Below are 18,164 nucleotides of genomic sequence, written 5' to 3'. Positions count from 1 at the left end.
AGGACTGAAATGAGAGCCTTGCACTTTCCAGGTAAGCACTCTTCCACTGAGCTCAATTCCCAACCCCAAATAAAATTTTTAATATTTTCAACTTATGCATGAATTGGTATGATTTTGTTCACTTAAATCAGTTACTCAAACACAAACATTTTCAAGGAAAATTAATTTTAGTATGCCCCTAACTCTGGTATCAGTGGAGTTTGCGACACAGAATTCCTAAGAGTATTCAAGTTGTTTGCCTGAGCCTTGTTATATGGTTCAATAATGATCATTATTACCAAGACATGTGTGTTAAAAAAAGTGTAATAACTGTGTAGGTAGAAAGACAGATAGATGCATTGATAGAAAGAGAGAAATGAACAGTTTTCAAAGTTTTTAATGGAAGGTAGCACTGAAATATGTGCAATAAAGTGTCACAATCAGAGGTATATGGACAATCCGTTGGTGCATTCATTGGTGTCCTGTGAACTCATATACATGACTGGATTGCTTCCCTTCTGAATGTTCTTCCCTATCACCTCCCTCTAGAACAGTTCACCTCAGGTATTTCTTCTTTATTTTTAGGAAAATACCTGGAATCATATCTAGCTTTGGGTGTATTATGCATGTATGTGCCAGATATTTCTGAACTTTTAGAGGACATTTATTTCATCTATTAATGGAAACTCTTCTTTCTCAGAAGGTGAGTTGTTCTCTAGACCGAGGACTCAACTCTACTTTAATTTCATTATGCTCCTTAATCTCCATAGTCCTTCAAGTTACATGTCTTTTAGGTCCTAAGTCAAGCAGTTTTTTGTGTACTAGGCCTGAGGCTTGACTTAGTCCCTGAGCTTTTGTGCTCTAGGTTGATAGTGTGCCAAATGATTCACAGCTTCACTTCCAACCTTTTGATGCTTAACTGGTGACAGAGACTCATTGTCTTTATGTCCAAGGTGACCTCCAACCCTAATCATCAGATGTCAGCCTCCTGTGTGGCTAGTATTATATGCATTCCCCAATAAAGCAGTTTTCACAAGTTGTATTAGGAGATGTGATTCATATAGGTACAGAAATGATAAATTACAATGTGGTCCAGGGTTTTGTTGAGAAACTGGAGCCACCCAGTTTGCAAAGAACATCTTCAACCTGGGGAATCACAAACAGTGAAGCCAAAGTGAAGCAAAGAAGGTCCCCACATAGAGATTAGCATGTGGACATACTTCATTCCATTGTGTAGATTGTCATACCAGAGTTAGATGAACAGGGTAATCCAATGGAACTTACCACTGGAAGTCCAAGAAGATGATGTGCAAAGATAACACTGTTCTTTCAAAGCCAATAGACCATGAGTAACTCATTACCCAATCAGTGATTTCTTTAGTACCATTTCCTACCAGAACTCCATCTGAGTCTTGATTTGATGACCTCCATCTTTTGAAAAATTAATGTTCTCTGCACCACATGCTCACATTATTCTTCTACAATGCTCTTTTTTCCTATTTGGATGATGATTTATAAGCTTTCCTAAAAGATATGCCCACCCCCTTCACTGATCTGAAATTTCACTTCTAATCTTATCGCATGGTCCCAGAAATAGCTCCTACTGCCCTTGCTGGGAGGATCTTGTGTCTCTTACATGCACTGCAGGACAAAGCTGGTACTAAAGAAAACCAGGAGAAGGTAGCTGGCTGCTATAGTTGTGAAGGACATCTGGTAAATTCAAGGGACCATAATAATAGGATGAGGAATAGAGACCCCAAGAGTATCTATTTGGGTGTGGTTAAAATCAGCCAGGCTCTGGGAATAACACATTACATTTTCCAGATCCACAATACAGGGCTGCCTTAAGCATGTGTGGACATATGGCATGTGACTTGTGAATTTAAAATCTGTACAGACTTCAGGTACTGAAATATATGGAAGAGTTGGAATACTAACCTTATATCAAAGCTGCAGGTAGGCTTACACTTCCCTGGAGTGTGAGGAATGTAGCCACCTGGCTGAGAGATAAGGCTGAAAAACTAAGGAAAGAGAAGAAGACCAAGGAGGACATAGAAAACATTTCTGAGGATCTTCCTGGAGAAGAAAGAGCATACATGTCTGGGCCATGAACCTGAGTGAGGACTGGGTCCAAGGAAAAAGTCTATTCCTCTCAGAACAGAGAGGAGCACTTCACAAATGAATGTAAAATTTATATATCTATTGTTTATATGTAGTAAATTACCTATTAAACTAAAACAATAATTAATATAATTCTAATTGTCTAACTCAGCATTTTAAAATTCTGACACTGAAAAAGAATGCTAGGAACAATGAGCAGTTATATTACTAGTCTGACATCATGAAGCTCAGGACACTATCTGTGCCTTTAAGGACAATCAGTGGCCTGATCACTGCAGAGGACTCTTGGGAACTGCTGGGGACAGCACTGACACTGCAGCCCCCTCTCACCTCCCACAGCTGGACAGCGTGTGTGCACATGTTCCCTTCAGGGCTGCATATCTGCAGGGTCCACCCTCCTTCCCTCACCTTTCTGACCTGCCCTTAATGACTTCACTACAAGAAACTTGTGTGTCATCCTTGTCAGGTTTGATTACAGTTTACAAAGTGGACATGGGGAGACACAATCCCCTCTGTAAACATGGTCCTACATGCCATGTGTGCCATGAAAGCCTGAGATGGAACTCCCTGGCTTCAAGCTCCTATGGACAAGGTTAGGTTCCAGGTTTTTCTTTGTGAGATTTGTTTGCCATCTAGTGGCCTTTTTATGACATAGCAGCTGACAAGATTTTCATTTGGAGTTTTACCGTTCTTCGTTAATAGTTGTGCAGATTCCCAGGAGTTTTATATGCATAATCATGGCATTTTACTTATTTTATTGTTGGATAAATTATAATTGTCATATATTAACAACACGAGAGGTTAGTTTGTGATGAGAATTCCTACCTGAATGCAGCTTATTTTGAAAAAATCACCATCTCCTTTCTATTGCTATACTCTTCCTCTCCCACTCCCACCATTTTTCATATTGTGTAAAGGAACTTCGTAACTCGAATGCACATGTGATTATATATATATGTATATATTTATTTATATACCAATGCATCTTCTACACTTAGTGTGCTTTTGTCCCTTTCTTTCACCCTTACCTGTCTCCCTTCAGATATTTTCCATTTTGGCATTCATGTTTTTATTATTATTATTATTATTATTATTATTATTATTATTATTATTATTATTATTATTATTATTATTATTATCATCATCATCATCAATGCCATCATCACCATCACCACCATCATCGCTACCATTATTATTATTATTATTATTATTATTATCATCATCATCAATGCCATCATCACCATCACCACCATCATCGCTACCATCATTTAAGTCTGGGTTCCACAAGTAAGTAGGACCGAACACTATTTTGCTTTTGCATCCTGACCTATGTCACTCAATATGATCATCTAGTTCTTTTCATTTCCTTGCAATTTACATGATTTCATTGTTCATCTCCCTCTGTCCTTACCAGTGAGCCAGAGCATTAGCAGCCCAGTACCTTACTAAAAGAATTCTATTTTAAGAGTCCTGATAGGACAAGACAAGGGCAAGCTGAGCCTTCATCTCAGACTCAAAAAGGAAAGTCCTCCTTAGGGAGCACTATGCAAATTAGCAGGTGGGTGCAGCAGTGTAAAGGGAGCACAAGGTGGGCAAAGGCCTCTTGTGTGACAAACTGCAGATTATATCCACCTGGATGCCATATTTCAGAGGCTCAGAAGGACAGATTTGTGTTTTTTTATAAGACACCAGAAGCATTATCTTGTTGGTGCTCCTGAGGCTGATGGAAGACAGATAGACAAGATTGAGAGGTTGTCAGTGACCCCCTCTACCAAATCCCCCAGTGACCTTCAGAGCCTGGCTGTGGCTGAGATGCACTGTGAGCAGGCAGAGGCACCAGAAGTAGTAGCTGGGTCAGTCCAGACTCTCACATTTTCTCCCTCCTCCCCACCCCTCTCCCTCCCCTCCCCCGCCCCAGGAGGTTTATATTTGGTGTTGCATGACTGTGGGAGTTGAACTATTTATTATTCAGTTGACAGTAGTAAGTTGCAATATCTTCCGACTGCAGGTTGCAGATAATGAATGTAGACTCTCTTCCCCATCCATTGCCACTAAATCTGGATGTCACCCCAGACTGTAAATTGGATGCTCAATAAATCAAGAGTTTAAAGCATCACCTTGTTTCTGGTGATGCCACTGTGAATCATCACTAATCCCTGATTGGATCTGCAAGTGTTGGAAACTGTCTCCTACAGATGCACACAGAGAGGATGGACACTGGGAAATGGGGATGTAACATCTGGCACCTGATATTGAATACAGACACCAAATATCCACAGAATCAATTATGTTCTTGGAGTTTCCATGAGGAGTGAGGCATCTCTGCTAACCCTGGGCTCAATAAATTCCTAGCTTTCTCCTTCTTCATCTTTGGGTCAGAGCAGCAGTATCCCCTGAGCTGAACACCGGGGCTCACTCATAGTGTGTGCTGACTGGGACTGAGTGATGCACAGGGGTGAGCAGACCATGAAGAAGGGTTCAGGCAGTTGGCTGTGTAGGGGCACATGCAAATCCTCAGGAACTGGGCACAGCTGCAGGACATGGGCACGATCCCTGAACTTTCTTGCTTGAGACCCATGATCTAAGCATTCTAATACTAGGTTGAAGAGGAGTTGAAACAGTGGACATCCTTATCTCCTTCCTGAATTTAGAGGAAATGCCTTGAACTTTTCGCCATTTAGTATAATGCTGGCTGTGGGTTTGTCATATACAGCCTTTCTTGTATTGAGGCATGTTCCATAGATTCCTACTTTTCCAGAGCGTTCATCAAAAGGGGTGTTGGATCTTGTCAAATGCTTTCTCTGCATCTATTCAGATAGTCATGTGGTTCTTATCCTTCCTCTTGTTGAATTTTATTAATTGATTTGCATATATTGAACCAGCTTTGCATCCCTGAAATGAATCCTGTTTGATCATGGTGTATGATTTTTTTAATGAGTTGTTGAAGTCAATTGGCCAAGATTTTGTTGAGAAGCTTTGTGTAAATATTCATCAAAAAATGGGTCTATAGTTCTCTTTTTTTGATGAGTCCCTGCCTGGTTTTGGATGAGGGTTATGCTGGCTTCATTAAAAGAGTGTGATAGTGAATTTTTGCTTTCAATATCATTGAAGAGAATGTTCAGATTCCACCTCACCCCAGTTAGAATAGCTATAATCAAGAAATCTAGTAACAAAAATTGCTGGATGGGATGTGGACTGAAGGGAACCCTACTATTGGTAGGAGTGTTAACTTGTTCAACCACTTTGGAAAGCAGTATGGAAGTTCCTCAAAAGACTTAAAATAGAGCTCCCAGAAATCCCACTTTTGATCATTTACCCAAACAATCACAAACAAGGTCATACCAAAGCTACCAGCACGACTATGTTTATCACAGCATTATTTACCATAGCTAGGATATGGAACCAATCCTGATGCCCCTCAATAGTTGAATGGATCAAGAAAATGTGAAATATGTATACAATGAAATTCTATCCTTCTATCAAAAAAATGACATTGCCCCATTTGTTAGAAAATTTAAAGGCTTGGAAAAAATTATATTAAATGAAGTAATCCAGGCACAAAGAAACATCGGTTCCATGGCATGTGGAGGGCTTAAGTGGTAAAGGAAAATCTATCACTATTCATGCATGACATGGGGCAGATGGGGAGAACCAGTGGTTTTTTCTGTAGTATTTTTTTATTGTGAAATAGCATACAGAGAGGTTACAATCAAATGGGCAAGGTAAGGAGTGCATTTCTTTGTTTCTTTCTTTCTTTCTTTCTTTCCTTCTTTCCTTCTTTCTTTCTTTCTTTCTTTCTTTCTTTCTTTCTTTCTTTCTTTCTTTCTTTCTTTCTTTCTTTCTTTCTTTCTTTCTTTCTTTCTTTCTTTCTTTCTTTCTTTCTTTCTTTCTTTCTTTTTGGTCCAGTTGTGGGGCCTGGACTCTGGGCCTGAGCACTGTCCCTCAGCTCTTCAGCTCAAGGTTAGTACCCTACCACTTGAGCCACAGCGCCACTTCTGGCTTTTTTCTTTTTGCTTATGTGGTGCTGAGGAATTGAACCTAGGGCCTCAGGCATGCAAAGCAAGCGCTCTACCACTGAGTCAACTTCCCAGCCACTCTTTTTTATTATTTATTTTTATTGTGAAAATACTGTACAGAGGAGTTACAATTACATGGGCAAGATAATGAGTACATTTCTTACCAAGCATTGTAGCCTCCTTCTTTGTTTCCCCTTAGCATCACTTCCCAGCCTACCCCGCCCCCCCCCCCCCCCGCAACAAATCCTCCACCCAGGAGTGCATTTCTTATCAAGCCTTGTTACCTCCTGCTTTTTTTTCCCTATCATCCATTCCCATCTACCCCACCAACCCTGTCACCACCTCCTTCCCCCCTTCCACACCCCCACCCTGCGCCAAAGTTGTACAGTTTGTTTTTCAACATAACGTCTTGTACATCTCATTGTTGCAATGGGTCCACCTGTATCCCTACTTAAACAATTTGTTGTTTCCCTTCCCCTCCACAAATTATACCACCATCAAATACAGTGAAAACAGAGGTTATACCATGGGGGAGGGACATACAAATCAACAAATAAATATCACATAAATATGTTAGAAATAATAGCAAGAAAGAAAAAAAAAACATTTGAATCCTTTTCTTGGGGTTCATTTTGCCTAACATCAACTTATCTGACTGTTTTTGTTTGTCTCAGACAAATACTAGTTATTGCAATAAGGGAAACCATGGGACCTGTGTTTCTTTGGGCCTGGCTTACTTCACTTAATATAATTTTTTCTAAGTCTTTCAATTTCCTAACAAATGGGGCAATGCCATTCTTTCTGATGGAGGCATAGAATTCCATTATATATATATACCACATTTTCTTGATACATTCATCTACTGAGGGGCATTTGGGTTGGTTCCATACCTTAGCTATGGTAAATAATGCTGCAGTAAGCATAGTTATGGTGGTAGCTTTAGTATGGTCTTGTTTATGATCATTTGGGTAAATTCCCAAAAGTGGGATTTCTGGGTCATAGGGTAGCTCTATGTGGAGTCTTTTGAGGAACCTCCATACTACTCTCCAAAGTGATTGAACAAGTTTACACTCCCACCAACAATGCAGTAAGGTTCTCCTCTGTCCACATTCCCTCAAGCATCTGTTTTTATTAGCTTTATGGTGATATCCATTTTAACCGGGGTGAGGGGAATCTCAATGTTGTTTTGATTTGCATTTCTTTTATGTCTCTTGGCCATTGAGTCCTGATGACTTACAAGGCTACTAGGGTTGACTTCCTGAAGCCAGTGTGCTGGGAAAGTATTATAATTAGAAGAAAAGGAGCCTGATACTCTCTGTGTGAATTCATCACTGTTCTTAGTTACAGATGTCAAGTGCACTCAATAACAATGGACTTATCATGGGAGGTGGATTTGTTCACAACTATTGAGAAGTCTTAAGACAAAAGGTCTAGAAACTCAATTTTAAGAATGGAGTTGTGCATGGAGCCTGTAGGATGAAACTTTGCTCTATACTCACTTGGCTTCTGCAGAGAAGAGCTGCCACTCTCTTCATGCTCCAAGAATATGGTACCCAGATACCAGTGTTCTGAACCCACCTCCTGGCCTGCAGCTCTCATGCCTTATTCACACCCATATTTTATCCTCCTCAGGCTAAATAGATGAGTTTGGGATATTATTCTATACCCTCTGCTTAGAAACTTAGTTTCTCACACACACTCTCTTTAAAGAAATTTACCTCACCATATTGTTATCTAACAAATTGGCAAAGTTTCCCTACAAATAATAGCCATCCCTCTCAACGCAGAGATGGTGATGCCAAATGCTCTCAGTACAGCATCCATCTTATATCATTGGCCAAAGTTAGTTAGAACATGTTATAAAGATGTGTACTTAGCTTTTAATTGCCGTGACAAGACCTTAATAAAAGCAATTTGAAGGGAAGAATTCTTTATTTCAATCTTAGATCATATCATGTCACCCAAGAAGCAGAGTAAATGTTCTACTGTCTCCTCCTTGTTCTTTTATTTCACAAGAGACCACATCCTATTGAAAGGAGCTGGACTATGAGGTGGATCTTCCTCTCTCAGTCAATTCTCTCTAGAGAGTTTCTCACTGACAGGTTCAGAAACACAATTTCTTAATCTGCAATCTATCCTACCCATTTGTCTATGCAGAATAACTACTACAAAAAGTCATCCAAAGTACTTAGGTTTTCTTGAGCCTTTTTGACAAAGGTAAGTGAAGAAATAAGATTATTTAGCAATATATATGTTTCCTCAAAAGTCTCTATGCTCTGCATTCTTACATTTCTGTCTTTAGGACAGGCTCTGGACAAACTAAGCTACCTTTCACCAGATGCCTCATAATTTGTGTTTGTGTATGTCTGTGACTGTGTATCTGCACATGATGCATCTTTCTCTTGATATTTATAAATATACACACACATATATCTGTATGTATACATCAATAAGTAAATTCATATGGATATTTTACAACATCTGGCCCTAGGGACATATGCCACTCATTTTTTTTTAATTTAATTTAATTTTATTTGAGAACATACTGTACAGAGGGGCTACAATATGTTTATTGCAGCCACTCATTTTTTAACTGTGAATTTAATGATATTTGGTAAGTATTTATTGTACATATAAAGTCACATTTTATTGTTCCATTTATATATTACCATAAATGACTGTCTATTACATTATATATTTTGTAATATGGGTAATAGTACTAACTATTCCTTGTATGTTTCAATAAATGAACTAATATGTACTCTATTCATTCATATATTTTGTAGCTTTTTTATTTCTCCTGTTTCAAATTGTTTTATAAATATCTATAGTGGAGCAATTGGTTTTTATTGAAAATAGTTTGCATGAACCACTCGAAAACTTTTTGGCATACAACCCAAGTACTTATATTCATCAGCAATTCATACTTTTTTTGGTCACTCATGGAGCTTGAACTCAGGGCTAGCACTCTCCATTTTGAGCCACATGTCCACTTCTGGTTTTCCAGTGATAATTAGAGATAAGAGTCTCATGGACTTTCCTGCTGACCTCCTTAGATGTCAGCCTTCTGAGTAGCTAAGATTTACAGGCATGAGCCACTGGCTCAAGAATATTCACACTCTTAATGACTGTTGATCCGACTGGAGCTCTTGTATTGCAGGTCACTCAGCTTGTCTCTGACATGGATTTTGTTTGATCTTCCTCAGTGGCCAAAGAGTCACTTGTAGAGTTCATAAGCAACATCTAGAGATCAAGGTACATAGAGAAATTCAGGTCACAAAATACAAAACAGATTTTTAAAGGGCCTGTAATCCAAAGCCTTGAGCTTGCTAAGTAATTCTTTTTTATTTTATTTTTATTTCATTTTATTTTAAAGGTGCTATACAGAGGTACAGTTATGAGTAAGGCGATGAGTACATTATTTGTTGATCATTGTTACCCATTCCCTTGTTGTTGTCCTACAATCCCTTCCCTCCCCAACCTCCCACACTCCATGAGCCATACACCTAGCCTTTCTGTTTTAGTTTGGTCTATCAGATAGACGTAAGACCAAATTCCATCTATCTGTACCTCCCTTGTAGTCATAAGTATAAGGGTGTATAGCACAATGCCTAGATGTCTTTCAGATAGCTTTGTGATAATGATTTGCCAATATAGCTTCAATTTCAATATACTTATTTCCTTCTGTGACCTTTATGCAAAATGATTAGTAATTGTTTAATCTTGATATATCCTCAAGTTTCTAAAACTATTATTATTTTGAGGCCTGAGATCATGGTATTGATAAGTAGTTGTGCATATCTAAATAATTTTTTCCAACTTAATATCTTCTTAGCCAAAATAAGCATGTGTTAAAGCCTAGTTTCTGAAGCTTTGTATGGATCCTTGTTACCTGATTAGAGATTGCTAGTCAGAATATATAGGTGTGTTCCGAATATTTGTGTGTCTGAACCCAAGTACCTGACAGGAACAACCTAAGGCAAGAAAGACAGTATTCATTTGGGCTCATTGTGTCAGAGATTTCAGTTTACCATCCTTAGCTTCCTTGGCCTATGGAGAGGCAGAATATCATGATGTTGGACCATCTAGTAGATGCTACTCAACTCATGGCAAACACGAATTCAAAATTATATAGGAAGAGGTGAAGGCAAGATTTAGGCCTAAGGACAGTCCCACAAATGTATTTCCTCCAACTAGGTGCTTTTACCACCTCCCAGTAACACCACCCCATTGTTAACCCATCAATGATGAATAAACACAGAATCCAGCAGTGTGAAGAAAGCAGAGAGGACAGAGCTAACTGAGAGAGCCCACTTCTTTGCTATTTTTCCACAGAATGTTGATCAATGTAAATGAGAGAAAGCATGAGTTTGGCTGAAGAAAGAAATGCTGATTGGCTGAGGAAAAATTCCTGTCTGTTCCTTTGTACCATCTGACTGTACAGGTGGAAGAATTAGTATCCCCTATATTCTTGTTTGACTTCAGATTTGAAGACCTGGAAAATTGTTCTTATTTGCCTCCAATGATAAGATACATTGGATAAAAATTATAATTAGCAACAATAGCCTTGGAAAAAGTTGTACTAATTAAAGCAAGCCTGACACCTAGTAACATAGGATGTGCCTATAAACCTACAAGTAAACACAATGGATACTAAAAGACAAATCATTACATATAGACATCATTTAACAATAGTCTAAACATTCACACAATGAAAACAAAGGAGTATGTTCTTAGGAACAGAACACAAGGGTTCAATAGCTATGTACATATGACCATACAAAATGATGCTTATCAAAATGAGCTCCAAGACATGTGCTGTTTCCAGTTCTCTCTATTTTTTCTTCTCTTTTTTCTTTTTCTTATTGTAATAATACCATATAGAGGGGTTGCAATTACATGAACAAGGTAATGAGTACATTTCTTATTGCCTCCTCCTTTGTTTCCCTTTACCATCCCTAAGTAGGACAAAAATCAGCATCACATCACCTGGGTTATTATCCTGAATTCAGAGACACAGAGAGGAAGAGAGTGAAGGCAGAGATGAAAAGTGCTGCCAGGAATCTAAGAACACCAGAAAGCAGAGAACTGATGGATCAAAAAGGACCCTATGTAAAGGGCAGTGTCTTGGTTCAAGTTCCCATCTTCTATTTCAATTAGGCCCTCAGAGTGTAACAACAATAATCTGAATTTCATGCCAAACAGTCTCATTTTGACAACCCAGTAAGTATATTGCCACTTTGGTATCTTCCTTTGATCACCAGAATTTAGATCTCTGGCATAGCTCTCCTTCAGACATTCTGACAGAAAGGACAATTCAAGCATCAATTTTGTCCTTTGTCTCATCATTTTGTTGTTTCCTTTCCCTTCCCTAATTCAGAGAAATGTATATATAGTACACAGGGTACCAAAATAAAATACAGACAACAGGGGATAAACCATAGGTGAAAATTGAAAAAAAAATTAGATGTACAACTCGTTATGTCGAAAAATGAACTTTACAACTTTGGTGGGGGGTGGATGAGAATCGGGTGGGCGGGGGGAGCAGGGAGTATGGGAAGGGATGGGAAGGGGAAACAAAGAGGAGGCAGAAATGCTTGATAAGAAATGTATTCTTTATCTTGCCCATGTAATTGTAACTCCTCTGTACAGTATTCTCACAATAAAAATAAATGAATAAAAGACATAAAAAGAAATAATGCAACAGTGATACTCACAAAACAATATGTTGGAAATGAGCCTTACAACTTGGTGGAGTGTGATGAGGGAGGGAAAGTGGGAGGAAAATGGGAGAGAGTGTAACAATATTCAACAAGAAATGTACTCACTACCTTACATCTGTAACTGTATCCCCATTCTACCTTATCTTGACAATAAAATTGAATTTAAAAAAAGATTCAACTTTCCTTGGAGGGACAGGAGAGAATGATATTATTTTACTCAAATCTGACTTGTTGAATGGTAATTTCTTATCTTACTAGTTAAAGATAATAAAGATGTAATTAAAACAGAATCATCATTTTCAATTTATATTACCCTCATGACCACAAAAGTTTTAAACTAAAATTCAAAGCTTAAATTTTATAGACTCTGTGGCTCTCTTCCTCAGATCTATCCTCTTGACTATCATTCCATGACAGGTCATCCATTCCCCAGATCCAAAGGGGTCCAACACTGCTGCTTTGAGGAAGGTGGATGGATTCTGAATATGTGAACAGACAGTTCACACAAGAGTTGTTTTGTGATTTGTGTGGAGAAATGTGAGATGAAGGGTCGAAGTGATCTGCTGATGATCAGTACAAGATGAGGACTAACTATTGCTAAATCAAGCCGAAGAATTGAAGGAGCCTAACTTCAAAAACAGAGCTCTCAGACAATTAAATTTGTGCCTAAAAAATCTGAATATTGTTGAATTACACTGGTGTCTGGATTAACTAAAACACAAACCACTTGAGTGGAAAAATCAATACAAAACATTGCCTTTTAAAATGAAACAGCTGGGCACCAGTGACTCAGTCTTGTAATCCTAGCTACTCAGGAGGCCTAAATCTGAGGGTCCCAGTTCAAAGCCAGCTGAGGCAGAAAAGTCCATGAGAGTCTTATCTCCAATTAACCACCAGAAAACCAGAAGTGGCACTGTGGCTCAAGTGGTGAGTGGTAGCCTTGACATGAATATCTCAGGGACAGTTTCCAGTATCCAGTGCCCAGAATTCAAGCCCCATGAAATACATACATCTATCTATGTATACACAATATGCATAAAGAATCAAGAAATCCTATAGTTTGCAGTATGATGGATAGAAATAGAAAACACCTTGTTAAACAAAGTAGTAAAAACAAAGAGCATCATCCATACTGCTTCTCACTCAAGCAGACTTCAAAAAAATAAAATTCAATAGTGATAGTATGGGGCTGACAAGGGCACAGGATCAGAGCGCAGGAGGTTGAACACAGAAGAAAGATGGAAGACTATGATCAATGCACATAATACACATATACTGCGAAACCCAGAATCCCATTAATAGTTACAGATATGTACATGAATAAAAAATAGGCTATCAGAAAATAAAGGAATAAAATCTGAAGCAATGAACCCATTCTTTGTATTAAAGGCAATTCCTGCTTAAAATACCATTATTTATTTTATTATTAAGTATCAACTGATGCCATAATTCAGACTCTCGAAGTATTAACTGGCTTTTTCTGACAACATTCTGAGCAGGTGGAGGCAGCAGGAGGAGCAGCTGGGGCAGCCCAGACTCACACTTCAGCTTCCCTGGGAGGTTTTTGTTATGGCTTGTATCACTGTGGGAGGGAAACTGCTACCCTGTTGACAGTAATAAGTGGCAACATCTTCGGGCTCCAGCCCACTGATGGTGAGAGTGAACTCTGTCCCAGATTGACTCCCACTGAACCTTGATGGAAATCCGGACTCCAAAATATCTGCACCATAGATCAAGAGTTTAGGAGCTTTCCCTTGTTGCTGCTGGTACCAGGCTAAAGCATACCCAATGTCCTCACTGGCCCTGCAAGTGATGGTGGCAGTGTCTCCTAGAGACACAGACAGTGAAGATGGAGACTGGATCATCTGGATATCACACTTGGCACCTGGAAGCAGAAACATGAAAACAAATATCCACACTAATTATCAAGTTATAAGAAGGCATCCCTGAAGAGTAAGCATTCTGGGTCACACTGAGCTGTGTTAATCCCTAGCATTGTCCTTCTTTACCTGGGAGCCAGAGCAGCAGGATCCCCAGGAGCTGAGCAGGGGTCCTCATGTCCATGCTGTGTGCTGACTTGGACTGACTACTGCCGAATGTGAGCAGCCTATAAAGAAGTCCTGAGCACACTGGGCTGTGCTGTTGGTGCATGCAAATCAGCAGCAGAGTTATACACAGCTGTCCAGGTGCCTCATCTCAGCAACTGTGCACATTCTGAGTCTCAAGGGAACTAGGTCGGGCAACAGAATAAGTTTTAAACACAGAAGAGAATCACCTGTGATGTGCACACAACAATGGTAGCTTTGAGGATCAAAGCTTTTTTCGTCTTATTTCTTTAACTGAGTCAAGATTTGTTCACTGGAGTCTTAGTTCCAGAAATTTATAAACAAATTTTGCACAACACAAATTTGGCTTTTCTTCATTATTATGCAGGACAGAAAGTTTTACAGTAGCTCTGATTCACTGATAATTTGTATGTGTCAATTTATCAGCACTGTTGTCCTGTAATGAATCCAATCCATGAAAGTGGGTTAAGTGGAGCAGTTGTATTGATAAGAAAATGCCTGGACTTCTGTACTGTGCTGTTCAGCCTTATTATCTCCTTCATTTCTGAGTTTTTGTCCCAGGTGATCCATACAAGCACGTCCTTTCAGAGCCTTTCTCCCTTCATGTCTGAGCAGCCTTTATAATTTTTTCCTGACCTAGAATTGTGTATCATTTTATATATCCATGCTGAAGGTTCTCATATTATTCCTTCTGGCTTTTAATCAGGTTCACCACAACTAATATGTTCAGAAGCAGAGATAAATTCTCCTTAAAAGGGAGAATAAAGTTGGGCTGGGAAGGTGGCTCAGTGGTAGAGCGCTTGCCTTGCATGCCTGAGGCCCTGGGTTCGATTCCTCAGCACCGCATAAGCAAAAGAAAAAGCCGGAAGTGGCACTGTGGCTCAAGTGGTAGAGCACTAGCCTTGAGCTAAAGAGCTGAGGGACAGCGCCCAGGCCCAGAGTTCAAGCCCCACGACCGGACCACCCCCCCCCCCGCAAAAAAAAGGAGGATAAACTCAGGTTATCTTGAAGCCTATTTTGTGGCCTAAACCTACATATGTCTCCTGTTCAGTGGACTCTTCTAGTTCCTAAGAGAACACTGTGCTGCACACATAGGTTAAAGTTATTGGGCCCAAGCAGAGTGAGTATGTTGGAATCTCTGAACAGAATCTTGAAATCAATAGAACATGGAAATGTCATCCATATTGGGAGGAGGCAACATGGGAGAGCTGATTTTCTGTTGTTGACTCCATTGTAGGTGCTGAGATGGAGTGACCCAAGAGGACATCCATATGTGTTGGATTTGTAGTTGTCAGGGCTCAGGAAGTCACTATTGCATGGGATACAAAGTTGGCTCATCTTATCCATGTTATCATATTCTGAGGAATATCTGAACCAATCTTGGGGTGGGGGCAGGTTGTGTATGATCTGATCATGTTAAGTGGCAGTAACACTGAGAGTTTCATATCACCCAGAAGAGTTGTTGATCAAATGACTAAATTAATGAGGGAAAATTAGAGCCAATATTCTTGAGGTAAAAAAAAGTAAGCTAATTAAATGAAAATTTCATCTAATATTAGTGAAATATTTCAAAGATTTTTATACTGAATATTTTGTGGAAAAAAGAAAATCAGAAAATTTTTCTAAGAATTCATTTAATAATAACCTAATTTTTTGATGTGAGTGAAGTAAATACCATAAATTTACATATGTATGCATGTATACATATGTATATATGAATGTGTACATATAAATATATGTATATACATATTGATGAATAGATACAGAAGTGGATAATTTTTTCTAATCTAGAAGTAATGATGCTTTCATTTTAATAACAGATAGCACCTTCATTAATTGACCTCATTTATTCTCTCATAAATAAAACCAGTGACCTTTGCAGAACAGTTTATTTTTTTCTCAAAAATAGAAAAAGAGGAAGATGAGTTTGGATCATTTTTCGTCACAAACTACAAATTCATATTGGATGATGTACAGGAAAGAGTGGAGAGAAATCAGCTAACAAGAATGCCCACTGGCCAATTTTGAGAGTTTTTTGAATATTGAATAAATACCAAAGTATTCCATGAAATAAATTGTTAGTCCTTGGATTAGTAGTGATATTTTCACTAGGGATGTGATATCCATAAACCACCATATATTTCTCCACAAATCCTCACAATTTCAAAGGAAAAAGAACAAGTATATAGCAGAGAAATCCAATGGCCAAAACCTTAATCTAGAATTGAAATAAAGATCATCAATAATGATGCCCTTATAGAACATAGCAGCACGCCTGGACTTTGCTCACATATATCCATTACTGAAAGAACCCTGAGGAGAAAAAGGCACAAATCTAATCTAAGAGGCATTCATCCACATGATTAGTATGTGATCACCACGAGCAATAAGAACACAAAATTTATGACTGAACTAAAACTCTGTTCCTTGGTGGCTTGATTATTGGGATGTGGTCTGACTACTTTGTTCTGACTTAACTGGAACCATATTCCTACCATTCTCTAGAGGTTGAACTATAGGTGTGAACCATTATGGCCATCATGACCATTAAAGTATTCTTTTGTTTGGAATTTGTGTGTCTTGAGATCATTCATCTACTGCCATCTCTTCACAAGTTCATAAGCATGGTATGTACAGTGACTAAGATTAAAGATTGAATTCACATGTCTGGTTAAGAGAACCTCAGTGACTTCAAACTGAGATCTTTTTGCAATAATGACATAGCGAGCAATATCTGTAAAAAACAAAACAAAACATTAACACATATAATTTTTGACCACTGTTTTTATACTGCTACAGAGTAAGAATACATTTAATTTCTTTTAAAATTCTTTTTTATATATTTTATTGTAAAAATACTGTACAGAGGGGTTACAATAAATGAGTAAGGTAATGAGTACATTTCCTATCGAGCATTGTAATCTCCTCCTTTGGTTTTCCCCTACTGTCCCTTCCCTCCCCACTTCTACAACTACTCCCTTCCCACAACTCCCCCAATGAAGTTGTAAAGTTTGGTTTCAATATAGCATCTTGTAATCTCATTGTTATAATGGGCCAACCTGTATCCTTATTTTAGCATTTTGTTATTTATATTCCCCTCTCCAAATTAGTAAAACATATATACAAGATGCAGGGCACCAGAATCAAATACAGTGAAAACAGGGGCTATACCATGGGGAAAGAACATACAAAAGAAACAAAACAATCACACAGCACATTATAAATACATTAAAAAAAACAGCAAGTAAGATAAAACCATTTGTGTCTCTATCTTGGGATGCATTTTGCTTAGCATCATTTTTTTTGTCATTAATTTTCCCCCTTTTTAAAAATTTAATTTAATTTAATTTGTGAACATACTGTACAGAGGGGTTACAATTACATGGGCAGGATAATGCGTACATTTCTTACCAAGCATTGCAGCCTCCTCCTTTGTTTACCCTTCACATCCCTTCCCAGCCTCCCCCCTCCCCACCAATTCCAATCCTTCTCCTTCACCCCCCTTGCCCCCCCCCAGCACCGGCATTTTACATGATCATATGTACATAGCTTTTGAGCTTTTCTGCTTGTCCCAGACATATACTAGTCTTTCTCAGCATATATTAACTGTACAAGAAGAGTTTTATTGTGACATTTCCACACATGCAGACAATGTACTCAATTAACCTCACACCCTTGATCTCTCATCCTTATCCCGTATTTCCCTTCTTAAAGCAGTTGCATGGGTTTTGCTGGCCTTTTTCATATATTCCAGAGAAGCACTTCAATAATCTTCACCTTCATATAACCTCCTCCATTCATAGTCCTCCCTCCATAAAATGCCAAGAGAGCCTATTTCATTCTCTTGTCATTCATTTGTTTCATATATATATATATTAATTGTATATAATATATATATATTATATAATATATAATATATATTAATTGTACCAAGGGCTTTCACCATGGTATCTGACCTGTGCATAAATCATATTTCCTTTCTGTTTCTTTTTTGCTGGTTCTAGGGCTTGAACTCTGGGAATGACCAATGTCCCTAAGTATTTGTGTTCAATTCTATCTCTCTACTACTTATGCCACAGCTCCAGTTTAAGCTTTTTTGTGGTTCATTGGAGATAAGAGTGTCACAGACTTTCCTGGCATGCTGATTTTGAACCACTATCCTTATATCTCAGCATCCTGAGTAGTTAGGATTACAGTAGTGAGCCACAAGTGTCAGGTTATATATCATCTTTTAATCAGAACAACCTTTTCTATTAATC

At 38.5% G+C, this 18,164-nt stretch overlaps 1 gene segment (V, D, J or C); it reads right to left on the bottom strand.

Moving 5' to 3' along the window:
- Positions 1-13,313: 13,313 nt before the first annotated feature.
- On the bottom strand, positions 13,314-13,916 carry LOC138804200 (immunoglobulin kappa variable 1D-13-like). The segment is given in 2 exon segments: positions 13,314-13,724; positions 13,849-13,916. Coding segments are annotated over 2 exon segments (396 nt in total).
- Positions 13,917-18,164: the final 4,248 nt, after the last annotated feature.

Source organism: Dipodomys merriami, unplaced genomic scaffold, assembly GCF_024711535.1.
Source record: "Dipodomys merriami isolate MVZ:Mamm:240054 unplaced genomic scaffold, mDipMer1.0.p SCAF_36, whole genome shotgun sequence".
Lineage (NCBI taxonomy): Eukaryota > Metazoa > Chordata > Mammalia > Rodentia > Heteromyidae > Dipodomys > Dipodomys merriami.
This window is presented reverse-complemented; position numbering and strand designations above follow the sequence as displayed.